Here is a 15180-nt window from a genome sequence, read left to right as displayed (position 1 = left end):
CAAATTATGATTAGAGGCTTAATCTCTCAAGAATTTGAGTTGGAAAGCTTGGGGATGCTCCAATGGAGTGAGAGGGAGTGAGAGCTCGAGCAGGAAGAAGAGCAGTGTTTCTGGCGGGGGGGGGGGGGGGAGGGATGGGGTGTATATCCAGCCTCCCAACGGCTATTTTGATTTTTTCTAGAAACCGTAAGTGCGGCACTTCCGCGGAGCAGAAGTTCCACGAGTGAGAGTGGCATTGCCACACTGCCTGGCAACAGTGGAATAGGAATTTGTGGCTTGTGCTTTGGCTATGCTTTGGAGGATATGTGGTGGTTTAGCTTGAGCACTTGATCTAGCATTTCAGCAAACGACCGTGTCCCCCTTGATAGTGCGGCTTTTCCTATACTCAATGAGTAAAACAATAGAGAAAACAAAAAAGCCTTGTCGTTCAAAAAGCATCCTTTTGGATTGGGGTACTCCACCACCTCAATATGTACTCTTTTTCTTAATCCCTACTTGTCAACTTGATAAATCTCGTTAGTCCCCTCATTGTGTGGTCATTATCACCAAAACCCATTTAGAGCTTGATTGCACTTACAATCTCCCTCTTTTTGGTGATGATGAAAACACTATGAGAGCATACAACAAATAATCAATTATAAACGAGATTTGATCATTGGATGTTGGAGCTTCCCTTGAATATGTGCATAGGGTTTTGAACTCCCAAATTAGGCATAAAAAACCAAATTGCACACATTAGAGTGAAATGGAGGCTCTGGAGCTCTGGAGCCAGTCCATCATCGACGCCGCGAAAGAAGGCCTTCAACCCGGACAGCTCTGGAGCTGGATGTCCCGCAAGCCCTTCACCGATGTTCAAGACCTTCTCCAGAAAATGGAAGAATATGCCAGGGTGGAAGACGATGACATGCGCATCGCTGACAAGGAGCGGGCGCAGGAAAAGGCCGAACGAAGCACTAGAGATAGGTGGGAGAAGGGGTGCGAGAAAGACGAAAGGTATCGGTAGGTCGACAAGTCTCACCGATTGTACCACAACGTCTCCCACGTGCAATGGTCTAGCCGGGAGCAGAGCCATCCCCGATGGGAGGAAAGTCGAGACTGCAGCTCACCACGGCGGGACGACCGGAAGCAATGACCTGAGGGGTATGACAGAAGGCCTCCCTTCGCCCCAAAGGAGCGCGGTCAGTCCTCGGGAGGAAGAGAAAGCGGCGATGGGGAGCGGCGTCCGCAGGATCCTCTCCTATTCTTCGTCATCCCGAGCATCACGGGGGGCACACTGTTGACGGTCTTATTGCACGATTTCGCCCGTCAACATGTCTACAAAACAAGAGAAATTAGCAATGCTTGCAATGCATAGAGGTACAAAATAATGTAGTTCCACTTGTATTGAAATTTTATTTGAGTGCAAGGACTTTATCGCAAAATGGAAGAGAAACGGGCCGAATTCAACTCAACATACAAAGCCCGGAAGTTGGTGGACCCCAAAACCCGAAGTGGACCAGGCCCAGGACCAAAAAGACACTTACCTGTGGGCTTGTACTGGATCCAGAGGGGCGCTTGCCAAAGCCTAGGCCTGGCCGAGCCCAGGCTGGGTCGGCCGACCTGCCGATGGGGCCAACCGGGCCCAATTTCGGTGAGGCGGTGCGCCAAGTCGGTGGGATGGCGGTTGAGCACGTGTTTCTGGTGGGAAACGGTCACAACTACATGCAACCGCCATGCCACTTGTCACTTGGAGAGTGAGTTGAGGTGGAGTGCATGCTACTCCACCCACTCCCCCAAGTTACCTCTTGGCTATATAAAGGGACCCCCTCCTCTCTTCAACACACACAACAAGAAGGCCAAGCAAAGAAGCTCTCTCCACTTTCATATAGTTCTAGTGCTAGTGTGATAGAAGTTAGAATTAGTCTTAGTTCATCGAGCAGAAGCCTCGCCGGAGTTCTGAGTATGTCTCTAGTATTCAGTTCTTCCTTTGTAAGAATTTGCTCTGATTTAATATAATTATCTTCGTTATATAGTCAATATACTTTGCTCTATTTCCATATGCCGTCGAATAGCGACATTAGTATAAAGTTATTCTCGAATGGTATAGGTAGCTTACTGAAGAGGTGCATTGGTTGTGGTTTAATGCCTATAAAAGTAGGTGCTCTATGCTTAGCTCATACCCAGCTACTGGGGCATAGAGTGTTATTTAGTAATGTAGGCGTGGTGCCTAGATTAGTAAATATCATTAAGTGGGGCCGTAGGCCATGGAGTAGTGGGGTCTGGGCGCCGATGGTGACAGCTCGGGACGTGTGCGCCCCCACATTTGCTTACGGGCGTAAGAACAATTTCCTGGTGAAGGTACTCCTCCGTACTGGATCCGGTCGGATGGCCATGATAGGCTGCCGTAAGGAACTCGGCAGTCAGGGGTGGTTTCTCGATCAACCAGGAGGGCACTGTTAGGGGGTATTGGCTATGCTTTAGTAGACTAATTACTGTATACTAAAATTGACTTATATAATGAAGTACAGAATCTGACTCTTTCTTCTTCTTTTCACCTAGCCTAGACGATTATCTTATTAGAGCCTGCTTGATCACCTATCTTAGTGTCACCTACCCTTGCAATATTATTTATCACATACCCTTGTATGAACATTAAGTCTTACATCAATGTTTTGCATTAGAATAGCAATGTAGCTTTCTTACCAATCTTCCCTTGGGATTAAAAATACGATACCTGTGGAATACTCCCGGGTGAAATGTGCAGCGGTAGATCCGTCCGCTTGCAGATTTATTCTGTAATTGCATCGACCTACCCGACATGACTCCTGTCTGGCGCCGTTGCTAGGAATTACCCTATTCCTAGTCGCGTGCGTTAGCAGGAGTCAATACACACCACTCCGCAATGTCTCACTGTTGCGGCACAAAGAGTGGTGGCAAGGCCACCCCAAACTAGAGTCGTCCTACACTCTTCACCCAGAGTCGTCGCCGCCTCCGGATGGGTGCCCGGAATGCATCCTTCGCAAAGCTAGGTGCTGGCGATCAGTGCTCCCCGCCACCACCGGGAGTAACCTCCCCTCCCCCCCTCGCCGCGCTTCTGGCCCCACAGCCGCCGGTCATCCCGAAGACAGAACCCCCCGCCGCGGATCCCCGACCTACCCAGCATATCGTGGGACTCCACACCGTCATCATGACCATCACCGGAGGGTCTTCGCACACCTTCGAATCCAAACCTCCGACAGGTGATGCATGTCGCTTCCTCCCCGCAGGTCACTAGGACTCGGTGGATGAACGTCCCCATCGAGTTCTCGGAAGACGATATGTGTGTCAAGTTCTTCCCACACACCGACGCATTAGTCATCACCGCCAACATCCAAGGAGTAGACGTGCGGAGGATCTTGGACAACGGAAGTTCCACCGACCTCTTGTTCGCCAGCACTTTCGACAAAATGGGACTATCCAAGACCCATCTTCTGCCCCCCGGAACCCCGCTGCGTGGTTTCTCCGAAGGGGATATCGATGCCCTCAGACGGATTGATTAGCCGGTTGTTGATGGCTCTTATCGCACTAGTTTAGGCCGTCAACTCTTGCAAAAAGAGCATAAAAGTAATACCTAACTTAGTGGTAGGGGTTTTTATTAACCAATTCCACAAGTTTTGGTGATTTTTGGCTTGCAGGTAATTTCCAGGAAGTTCTGGGGCTAAATTGCATATAACCATTGACACTGGAAAACCTAAAATTCAGCCAAAAAGGGTGAAAGGCCCAATTCCGAAGAAATCCCGGAAATCCGACAAATCCTCGGGTTGGATTGGGCCTAGAATCAGCCCAGGAGGCAACCGGCTGAAGGACTGGGCCGGGGGGCCACCCCCAGGTCAGCCGACCTGAGGGGTCAGCCGACCCAGGGGTAAGGCCTCTGGCCCGGCCTTTTCCCGTGTCGGTTCATTAGGTCAGTTGTAGGTCAGTGACGGTTGGGGATTCGCCAAGTAACCGTTGAAACTGCTGGAGCCGCCTTAGACACATGGCAAGCATGCATGGAAGATGCTCCTTTGATTCCAAGCATCTCCACATGGCCAAGAAACCTCCATAGGCTATAAATAGGACCCCTCATGTGACACCCTGTGTCACATTGCCTTGTAACACTTGTGTACATGCATAAGCTTGGTGGCAAAAAGGTCTCAAAAGTTTGAATTTCAAGTTCAATTGCTTCCATGTGAACTTGGAATTTAAATTGGGATCGAAATTCCTAATTAATTGAGCCTTGTTGTCAAGAGTTAACAAATTGTGTAGATTTCATTTTCTTCTTCACTTTCTTCCCCCTAGCTGTAAGTTGAAAGTCTCTTTTTTCTTTCTTATGTTTACTTGCCTGTATAGTTGTTTTTTCCTAAAATGAGAAAATGAAGCGCTATTGGGAACTCCCCCATGGTTTTCCTTAAAAAAAAGAGTTAACAAATTGGTTCAAATTCAAATTTGAATTTTAAATTCAAATTCTGAGTTCGGTTGGAAAAATTGATTCTTTGTAATTTAAATAGGTCACCTGTCAAATTTCATCGATATCGGATCAAGAAGCTCAATAGTCATAACTATGGCTATTGGAAGACCTGCATGGAGTCCTACCTACAAGGTCAGGACCTATGGGAGGTTGTTGCAGGAACCGAAACTGTGCCTCCACCAAAGGAGAGTGGTGATAGTTCTGGAAAGAAGGATGGAGCCGAAGCTTTGCGGAAATGGCGCATCAAGACTGGAAAGGCTATGTTTGTGCTAAAAACGACCATTGAAGAGGATCTACTAGAGCACATATGGGATGCGGAGACCCCGAAGGAAGCTTGGGAGACTCTGGAAAAATTATTCTCCAAGAAGAATGAAGCACGCCTCCAACTCTTAGAGAAGGAGTTATCAGGTATCTCTCAAGACACTCTGACTATTGGTCAGTATTTCACAAAAGTAAAATCTATCTGTCGAGAGATATCCGAGCTTGCACCAGATGAGAAGGTTGGTGAGTCTCGTATGAGGAGAATTATCATCAATGGCCTTAGACCCGAATATCATGGGTTTATAGCTGCAATAAGAGGGTGGCCTACTCAACCTTCATTTGTGGAGCTAGAAAATTTGTTGGCTAATCAGGAGGAGTTAGCCAAGAAGATGGGCGCCATTACTATAAAGGAGCAGGAGGAGGCACTCTTCACAAGTAAGAAGAAGGGTCCACCTCGGAGTCAATGGAAGCCGAAACCAAGGTGGTCAGATGGTGGCAAGCATCACCCAAAGGAAAGAAGTGGTTCTTCAGGGGGAGCCCATGGACGAGAAGACCAGCAGCAACAACAGCCAAGAAGAAAGAATGATGGATGCTACAATTGCGCTAAGCAAGGTCATTTTGCTCGAGAATGTCAATTGCCTAGGAGGCGCTTTGAAGGGAATGTGAGGCGCTTTGAAGGGAATATGGCCACTACCACACAAAGAGAAGGAGGAAGCATACATCAGCGAAGAAGAGTGGGATGTTGAAGCTGGGTTTTCTCAAGAAATTGAAGAAGATAAGTTGGAGGAGGACATGGAGGCAGCTGCTTTTGCAGCAATAACTGATCCGGCAGTTAATTATAAGGAGGACTGGATCATTGACTCTGGGTGCTCTAATCACATGACCAATGATGACAAGAAGTTAGAAGATATGACCGACTACAAGGGAAGAAGAGTAGTGTTGATGGCAGACAACTCGAGATTATCTATCTCTCATGTTGGGAAGGCGGTCATTCCAAGGTATGGTCCCCAGCAACTCCAACTTGAGAAGGTTTATCATGTTCCGGGTTTAAAGAAAAATCTGCTGTCAGTCCCTCAATTGACAACAGAAGGAAAATATGTGCTCTTTGGGCCAGAAGGTGTGGCGATTTTTAGAAAATTAAAGGTGATTGGCACACCCATCATGGAAGGAAAGAGGAGACAATTGGTCTATGTCCTCTCAGCTGAATCTGCTTATGTGGACAAGACTCGAAGAAATGACACTGGTGATCTGTGGCATGCGCGTCTTGGACATGTTAACTATATAATAAATTGAAGGAGATGATGCAGAAACAAGTGGTGAAAGGGCTTCCTCAAATAGACATCCGGACAGACATAGTGTGTGCCGGTTGTTAGTATGGCAAGGCTCATCAATTGCCATACAAGGAGTCAGAGCATCGATCGAAGGCACCTTTGGAGCTCATACACTCAGATGTCTTTGGCCCAGTCAAGCAAATATCTATTGGAGGAATGAGATACATGGTGATGTTTATTGATGACTTCTTAAGGTACGTCTGGATTTACTTTATGAAAGAGAAGTCTGAAACTTTTACAAAGTTTAAGGAGTTCAAGGAGAAGATAGAAGGTGAACTCAACACGAAAATTCTATGCCTCCGCACTGATAATGGAAGGGAGTATCTGTCAAATGAGTTCACTATCTATCTCAAGGAGCACAAGATAAGAAGGCAATTGATATGCCCAAATACTCCACAACAGAATGGAGTAGCAGAGCACAAGAATCATCACCTTGCTGAAACTTGCCGAAGTATGCTCCGTGCCAATAATGTACATGGAAGATTTTGGGCTGAGTGTATGAGGACGGCAGCCTATATCATTAATAGGCTACCTCAACCAAAGCTGGGTTTCAAATCTCCCCATGAGTTGCTATGGAAACTGAAGCCAGTGGTAAGCCATCTCAAAGTGTTTGGTTGTGTCTGCTACGTGTTTGTGCCTGATCATCTAAGAAACAAGTTTGAGAAGAAGGCAATTCGGTGCATCTTTGTCGGATATGATGATGCACGAAAAGGTTGGAGATGCTGCGATCCAACCACAGGAAAGTGCCATACCTCAAGAAATGTGGTGTTTGATGAAGCTTCTGTTTGGTGGTCGTCTGAAAAGGTTGAGTTACCTGATTCTCAAGGATTGGAGGAGGTTCCAGAAGAAATCATAGAAGACAAGGAGGAGGCACAAACTCCAATTGAAAATAAAGAGGGTTCATCAGTGAAAGCCAAGAGCCCATGAAAGACCGGTGTACATCATATGACACCGGAAGACCCTCAATTGCCACAAATGGAGCTTGAAGAGCCTATACAAAAACTACAGAGGACAACAAGGAAGATCAAACCTAATCCAAGGTATGCAAATGCTGCCTTTGTTGATGAGCCTATACTTGTTGAGCCATCTTCATATGAAGAAGCATCAAAAGGTCCTCAGTGGCGTAAGGCGATGGAGGAAGAAATTAAGGCACTAAATAATAATCAAACATGGGATTTAGTGCCAAGGCCAAATAAAGTAAAGCCTATATATTGCAAATGGGTCTACAAGGTAAAGACCCGTTCGGATGGCTCAATTGAAAGGTATAAGGCTCGACTTGTTGCTCGGGGTTTCTCTCAACAGTATGAGCTAGACTATGAAGAAACATTTAGCCCGGTGGCAAAAATCATAACTATTCGAGTCTTGCTAGCATTGGCTGCTTGTAAGTCTTGGAGCTTGTGGCAGATGGATGTCAAGAATGCATTCCTACATGGTGAGCTTGATAAGGATATCTATATAGAGCAACCTAGAGGCTTCAAGAGCAAGATCCACCCCGACTATGTATTCAAACTAAAGAAGGAACTTTATGGCTTAAAGCAAGCTCCACGAGCATGGTACGGGAAGATCGGTGAGTTTCTCGTACAGAGTGGTTTCAAAGTCGCTCCATCAGACTCTAGCTTATTTGTGAAGGCGAAGGAAGGAAGACTAGCAATAGTACTAGTCTATGTTGATGATTTGATTATCACGGGTGATTACTCCGAGGAAATACAAAGGACAAGAGAAAATCTCTCAGTCCGCTTTCAAATGAAGGAGCTTGGAGAGTTGAAACATTTCCTCGGACTTGAGGTGGAGCGCACAAAGGAAGGGCTATTTCTAGGACAACAGAAATATGCCAAGGATCTCTTACAAAGGTATGGAATGCTTGACTGCAAGCCTATATCTACTCCTATGGATCCCAATGTGAGGCTGCAGGAAGATGAAGGAAATGACTTGGAGGACATGACTATGTATCGACAGCTGGTCGGGAGTCTAATCTACCTTACGCTAACCCGGCCAGATATTTCCTATCCAGTTGGAGTAGTTACTCGATACATGAGCAAACCAAAGAAGCCTGATCTTGATGCAGTCAAGCGTATCCTCAGGTATGTCAAGGGCACCATCAACTTTGGTATTATGTATAAGAAGACAATAGACTACCAGGTTATGGGATATTGCGATGCCGACTATGCTGGGGATAGTTGCACACGGCGATCAACTACAGGATACTTCTTTAGTCTTGGATCTGGAGCTATATCATGGTGCAATAAGAGACAACCAACTGTGGCATTGTCTAGTACTGAAGCAGAGTATCGATCGGCAGCAATGGCAGCACAAGAAAGCACCTGGCTCAAGCAGTTAATGGAGGATCTTCACCAGTCGGCAGAATACCAAGTAAGGATTTTCTGTGATAATCTATCTTCTATTCGATTGGTGGAAAATCCGGTATTCCATGCAAGGACCAAGCACATAGAAGTTCATTATCACTACATAAGAGAAAAGGTAATTGAAGGGAAAATTGAGATGGTGCCTACTAAGATAGAAGAACAGATTGCGGATATCCTCACTAAGGGCCTTCACAAAGAAAAGTTCGAGAAATTTCAAGAAGCACTCGGCATGGACTGCAAGACTACTTTGGATAGAAGTTTGCCTTGAGGAGTGTTGAAGGAAGCAAGTCAAATTTCTACACTCTTCTCCACAATTCAAGGATAAGATATTTTCCATGGAGTTCTCTAGAATATCTAAATAAAGTAAATCAAAGATATTTCTAGAACTAGATATTTTCATGGAAGAGTGTAGAATTTAGATCAAGGGCTATGATTTTGCCACATGTCAATAATCCAATGGCCTTGTAACCCTATAAATAGAGAGCTCCTCCTTGCCATGGCATCCATCCATGAGCAAGGTAGATGAGTTGTGGTAGGGCTAGAAGGGTGAGTGCTAGCCTAGCCACTTAAAGGTGTGTGTTCCTTTGTAACTTTGTTGCTCCAATAAAATGTCTTTATAAGTGTTAGTCTCCCAGTTAAGCCTAAGTACTTAGTGTATAAGTTGTGATCCATCGAAGGTTGGCTCTGTCACCCGGGATCACAAAAGGGTCTGGGCTTCATCAAAGATTGGCTCTGTCACCCGGAAGCCAGCTTCATCTGTTGATAGGCTCTGCCTCCCGGAAGCAAAAGGCGGCTCTGCCATCAAAAGGACCCGGTACACTAAGTAACTAGAAGCTGACCGACTCTGGAGTGAGTTGGTGTGTCATAGGGGTAGATCCTCAACTTAGTGGGTATTAGGGCCACCTCAATATCCAACACAAAATGTACAGAAATTTGATGTGTTCTTACTGCGACCAAAAGTTTATTCATGAAACCCATACAAGTAACCATGAAAGACTACAACTCAATCACTACAGCTTAAAAACTTGGCCATTGAATTTCAATCAGTACAACTCAGAGCAAAATGTACAGAAATTTGATGTGTTCTTACTGCGACCAAAAGTTTACAGCATTTCCAGCATGCTCACTTGAAATGATGTTTCCAGATGGACAACAGTCTGGCACTGTTGCGGACTAACTGGCCCCGGAAGGGCAGAACAGACTTCCATGGCTTGGAATCTTTCCCCTTCTCAAGGACAGCCGCTGCAAGCTTGCACGGGGGGACCTCCAGTTCTATTTCCGAAATAGAACTCGTGATCCAGGAGGAACTGCCTCTCCCTCTTGTTCAGATTTGATTTGTTCACAATTCTTCTGTATAAGTTGACCATTGGGAATGAATCAGGATCACCTAGGCCAGGATCCACTAGTCTGAAAGTGGTATCCTTGAACTGTACTTTCTTAAAGAACACATGATCAAGGAAAACTTGCGGCATAATGAATACATTATTTACCACATCCTCAAATGATTTAAGTGTTTCAGCCCCCCTCCATGATATATCGAACTTATCAACTTGGGATCCAGTGAGTGACCGAAAGAAATACTTACCAGCAGTCTCACCCAGTTTGCCCCATATTTTTAGGGCTTTGACCAGGTACTTTGGCAAATAACTTGGTTTATCATCTCTCAAAGCCTCGCAAACAAAGTCAAATATCTCATGGTATTTTAAAGGCTCAAGAAAGTGAACTATGATTACGCCACAGGCTTCCTCGAATGATGATACCAGCTCTCCTTTGATATCTGCTCCTGGTCCTGCCTTCAATATCCTAAAAGCCTCTAGCAGAGCTTGATTTCCAACTGGAATTAACTCAATGCGATGGTCTGGTGCCACTGATGAGTAAGAACCATCGCAATCTTTCAGCATTTGGCCGAATTCATGGGAGATATATCTGTCACAACTATTAAATTCGCATATCAGATCTGGGCTTGCTTCGCCCTTAAACCATGCTTCACGGGCATCTATGATTAAGTCAACGGACTCTCCCCTGTGTGTCAGCGTAAGATGAAACGTTCCATTATCCGGCACCACATGGATGTACTTTTCTTCGCCCACCAGTTCACTTACATCCACAGCAGTACCATTGGACATGAACCAAGCTTTAACTTGAGCCATCGTTTGGCAATAGCTTGTCCAGTCATTCTCTTTGTTCCCATCAAGTTTCATCCTTACTGTATTCTGTTAATTAAGAAAAATGTAAGAATAAAGCCACAAAAGGAACACAACAGTTTGCTTACATTTTTTATGCATTTTTCTTACTCTGATGGGCTCACAGTCAGTTTCAAACACAGAGTTGGATTGTCCAAACTCATTTCCTTCAAAGCCAGTGGTAAGGTTGAGCCTGTTCATCTCTTGATTGCATTTTTCTCTGAAATGTAAGGTTCCAAGTAACAACTGATTAGCAAAGTGCCAGCAACAGAATTGATGACATCACATTTCACGAAATTTCAAACAGACAAATAGAGTGATGTTCTTACTTGAAAATATTTTCTAGGCCATCAGTGAGTGTTTTACGGTAAATTTGTGGAAGGATACCACTATACTTGGACACCTCATGCCAATCTTCGGAGCCACCGACCTAAAGGAACACCAGGCAACTTTTTTTAATCTAATGTCATGAAATTAGAGAAGGTATTGTCCATTGTTCAAAGAAAATGAGAACTTACAGATGCAATGGAGGGGGCAGAATCATCTACAGGTTTAAGATGGGTAACATCAGCACCAAATATAACTGGTGGCTTGTTCGAAACAATCGGCAAACTCTTTTGTACATCATCAAAGGCCGAGTGCCTCCCTCCGCCCTGTCAAGATGGTAAACGTATCATAATATTTTGATCGGCAGCTCTTTTTTCACAAGAGGTGATGCTGAGGTTTATGTTGGCATTGATGTCAATAGCAATATTTGCAATCTTTTTTATCGCTCACCTCATTCTGAGCTTCTCCATACCGCAAATGAAGGTCATCTTCCACTTTATCTGAGCATTCAATGAATATTGGAAGCTTCCAATCAGATAAGTCCTGAAATAAAAGTGAAAATGATAAGCTAGGAGCACTGCCAGAAAAAAAAAAAGAAGAAGAAGATGAAAACCAAAAGACATCTAAAAAGAATAATAATAGAGTTGAGTACCACTCCAGTAATACGAGACATTTCAGCCAGTTTAGAGCAGAGTTATTCAACAACACGGTTAGACAAATCTTAAAAGAAAATTAATGCATGCCCAGTTGCTGATTTGGACAGCATTTTCTACTTTCTAAAAACAGTCCAAATGAAATTGACAAACAAGGGTGACATATTAAGAAAAAAAATATTTATCAATCAAAACCCCATGCAAAGTTAAAGCAAATGTTATCTTGATATATTCCTTTGGTAAAGAACATAATGTAAAGTAAGTAGCTATACTGGAAGAGGTTCTCAAGCTACAACAACAGGAAAAAAAAGAGAGAGCACACGAGACAATCACAAGCTACTTTAGACAAAATCTACATTAGAAAACATGGAAGTAGTACATTTGGAGGTGGCAGAACTCTAGCATCAACTTTTGCAAGTTTGTTGCTGTTGCACTGGTTGAGATCAAGAACCTAAGGAAGTTAAGTTGGGCTAGAGAAAATTTCACAGATGACACAAAATTGCGACTGATTGAGTTCAGTCCAAAGCAGGCAGGTTGACTTACACTTGCGACCTGACTGGCTTCCAGCTTCTTCTGATAAAGCTGTCTGGGAACTATCTTGCAAACCTGAATCCAAATGGATGTTCAGAAATAGGAGCAGAATATATGAAGTGTAAAGAGTATAGAAATCCAACCTCTATAGGAAGATATTTCATCTTCTGCTCACTGCAAACTTGAAGCCATGGGAGAAACTTGTACTTCAGTTCCAGATTGTATTTTTCTCTAGAATCATCTATGAACTTTATTTTTCTCTAGAATCATCTATGAACTTTTTCATGGGTCCAGGAGGTGATTCGAAACTGAAATATTAAGGGTCCAAGAAACATCTGATTAACAAAGTGCCAACAATAGAATTGATGCCATCATATCTGAACAAGAGAGACTAGGATATTTTGTTCAATATAAAGGTAAAGGAGAACAATCCAACCTCGAATCATTAGTACAATTCGAGGACGACAACAACCCAACAACTCTGTAGTTTTGGATTACTACTTCGTTTGTACCTTCAATTCTCATGCCACTGAGGGCCTTCAAAAGCTGCACATTCAGATAACAGCATATACATCTTAACTCTCAAGCTCAACTTTGGATAGTGTACTCAGGCAGGAGAAAATGTGTACCTTAGCATATTCAGCTTTAGTGAACTTTCCATTCAAGATATCAATCTTAAAAATCTTCTGAACGAAGTCAATCAGTAGCAAGGGTTCAATGGGTACTGTTGAAGATACATCTGCAGTGGAAAATGTAAAGTTTAACATCTAGCAAAGAAACAAGATCTGAACTGCACGTGAAGGGTAGCTGGGAATTTTTTTCTTTGAAGCAATCACTAAATTACAGCTCCCACTTTAAATCCTATTTGCGTTCCTACCGTACTGAAGATAATTGAAACAAAATTCAAACTCAGAAGCGAAGTCATATCTGACCTACGACGAAGATGTCGTCCACGATGTCAAGGACCTGCAGCACCTCCTCCCGGATGTCCGTGGGGTAGCCCGCCAAGAGCATCCTCGGCTGCAGAAGGCTGATCGCAGCGGCGTGCTTGATCAACACATTGTACTGCCGACCCTTACTGCACAATTCATCAAATATTGGCATCTCATCACTTCAGCGATCCAGAGAAGCGAAATAGTTTACGCTTTACGCACCTTTTGTCGTCTTCAGAATAGACAATGGCCTCGAACTTCCTGGTGTCGAATGGCAGCGTGCCGGCGGTGAACAGAGAGTCGCCGCCGTCGTACACGGGGATGTGGCCGCCGCTCTGCAACGAAACGATCAATGAACCACCACAGGCACCGCAACACCCGGAAACGGTGCGCGTTGAACTCCGAGGACGGGGAGTGGAAGAGCGGGAAGAGGCCTCACCTCGTAGTGGTGGAGGCCGCCGACGGTGAGATGGGAGACGAAGCAGTTGGCCCCGATGGCGCACGGCCTCCCCGCGGCGCCGTACGCGAGGCGGGACGGGTCAAGGGTCTCCATGGGGCGGATGTGGACGCGTAGCAAGCTGAACTCCTTCCGCAGCAGCGCGGCGGCGGCGGCCGTGATGGCTGGCTCGGCTTGGTGCGGATCGGTGCGCTGGCTCTGTCCGGCGCGCCTGTGGTCGCCGTTGCGGAAGTAGCCCGCTCCGCCTCCGCCGCCGTTGTAGTTGCATTCCCCGATGATGTAGTCCTCGGAGCATCCTCCTCCTTCAGCAACAAGTCCACTGGCGCGCTCGGACACCAGGCCCTTCGGCTTCCGCTCCGGCGAGATGGTCACTTGCAACGAAATGATCAAACGAACCACCACAGGCACCGCAACACCCGAAAACGGTGCGCGGTGAACTCCGAGGACGGGGAGTGGAAGAGCGGGAAGAGGCCTTACCTCGTAGTGGTGGAGGCCGCCGTCGGTGACGTGGGCGAGGAAGCGGTTGGCCCCGATGGAGCACGGCCTCCCCGCGGCGCCGTACCCGAGGCGGGACGGGTTGTCAAGGGCCTCGATGAGGTGGAGTTGGACGCGTAGCGCCCCGAACTCCTTCCGCAGCGCGACGGGCGGATCGGCTTGGTGCAGGTAGGTGCTCTGGCTCTGTCCGGTGGGTGCGCCGCCTCCGCCGCCGTTGTGGTTGCCGTCCGCGTAGCCGCACTCCTCATAGCCGCCGCCTCCTTCGGCACCGAGTCCATTAGGGCGGCACATCCTGCGCAATTCATCGAACTTTTGTGTTGTGATAGAAATGGGAGAGAAGCAGGGTTTACGCTTTGCGAACCTTTGTTGTCGAACGGCGGCGCGCCCGTGGCGAAGAACAGAGAGTCGCCGCCTTCCTCCCCGCCCCGTTAAGAGATGGAACGTGGGGGGCACGGGGGAGGGGCTGCTCTGCCGGTCTGCTCACTGCCCCTTTTCTTTTTGGCTGGGCTGGGGGCTGGATAGAGAGCACGGCAGCAGGCAGGATGTGGCTGACATATACCTTTGCTCGCAAGTCCGCCTAGCCCTGGCGTCTGCCGCTGCTGTGCCCAACAGTGCGCCCCTTTTCTTTTTGGGTGGAAAAAGACTACGAACTTTCCAAGCCTACGAAACGCTCAGAGCCGCACCTATTCCAAGGTTTTCTTTTGGGACGATGAGATCCTGTCCTCCAACGCAAATACGCAAAGGGTGCCCCCCCCCTCCCCCCCCCCCCCCCTCCCACCCAAAAAAAACACGCGCAAAGGGCGCCGGCCGGTGGCCAATTGGCCAAAACACACAAGACACAACTGATTCCCCTCCTCTCTCCGAGATGCCTGATGCCTGGCTCACTCGTGACACCCCCGTACTGCTCCTGCAACAACTGCAAAGCCGGACACAGACTTTGTCCCCGGACCGGACGGCACGCACGCCAAAGCCCGGCGCCGGCGGCCGCGGGCGGTACGCCCTGCCCACGCACCCGCCGCCCCCGGCTCGCAAGCGCGTTTGCTGTTCTCGCGAGCGCCCGCACGGGGCGTGGATTGGATGCGCGCGCGGCGTACGTGCACCGCCGCCAGGGGTCGAGCGTTTGAGAGCACCGCCGCACCGGTAACGCGTGCGCGAGTTGCATGTCGCCCCTATTTGAGAGCG

The 15180-nt window shown here is 46.8% G+C and overlaps 3 protein-coding genes across 3 annotated transcripts; 1 reads left to right on the top strand and 2 right to left on the bottom strand.

Moving 5' to 3' along the window:
* Positions 1-7461: 7461 nt before the first annotated feature.
* LOC120702060 (uncharacterized mitochondrial protein AtMg00810-like) lies at positions 7462-8688 on the top strand. The gene has a single exon (XM_039985834.1). It carries the CDS (start codon positions 7462-7464, stop codon positions 8686-8688), a length of 1227 nt encoding a protein of 408 aa, XP_039841768.1.
* A 961-nt stretch (positions 8689-9649) lies between these two features.
* LOC120702059 lies at positions 9650-13380 on the bottom strand. The gene is made up of 11 exons (XM_039985832.1): positions 13269-13380; positions 13047-13192; positions 12744-12853; positions 12551-12660; positions 12258-12422; positions 12127-12189; positions 11381-11473; positions 11122-11256; positions 10933-11033; positions 10715-10823; positions 9650-10633 (listed from the first exon to the last, which is right to left on the bottom strand). Exons 5-11 carry the CDS (start codon positions 12276-12278, stop codon positions 9650-9652), a joined length of 1506 nt encoding a protein of 501 aa, XP_039841766.1. The 5' UTR covers positions 12279-12422; positions 12551-12660; positions 12744-12853; positions 13047-13192; positions 13269-13380.
* Positions 12397-14699, bottom strand: LOC120702058 (protein argonaute 18-like). Its single transcript, XM_039985831.1, has 7 exons — positions 14360-14699; positions 13486-14290; positions 13269-13381; positions 13047-13192; positions 12744-12853; positions 12627-12660; positions 12397-12422 (listed from the first exon to the last, which is right to left on the bottom strand). The coding sequence occupies exons 2-7, from the start codon at positions 14287-14289 to the stop codon at positions 12397-12399; spliced, it is 1233 nt and encodes a 410-aa protein (XP_039841765.1). The 5' UTR covers position 14290; positions 14360-14699.
* Positions 14700-15180: the final 481 nt, after the last annotated feature.

Source organism: Panicum virgatum, chromosome 4K (assembly GCF_016808335.1).
Source record: "Panicum virgatum strain AP13 chromosome 4K, P.virgatum_v5, whole genome shotgun sequence".
Classification (NCBI taxonomy): Eukaryota; Viridiplantae; Streptophyta; class Magnoliopsida; order Poales; family Poaceae; genus Panicum; species Panicum virgatum.
Note: the sequence above shows the minus strand (reverse complement) of the source record. Positions and strands in the feature narration are given on the sequence as shown.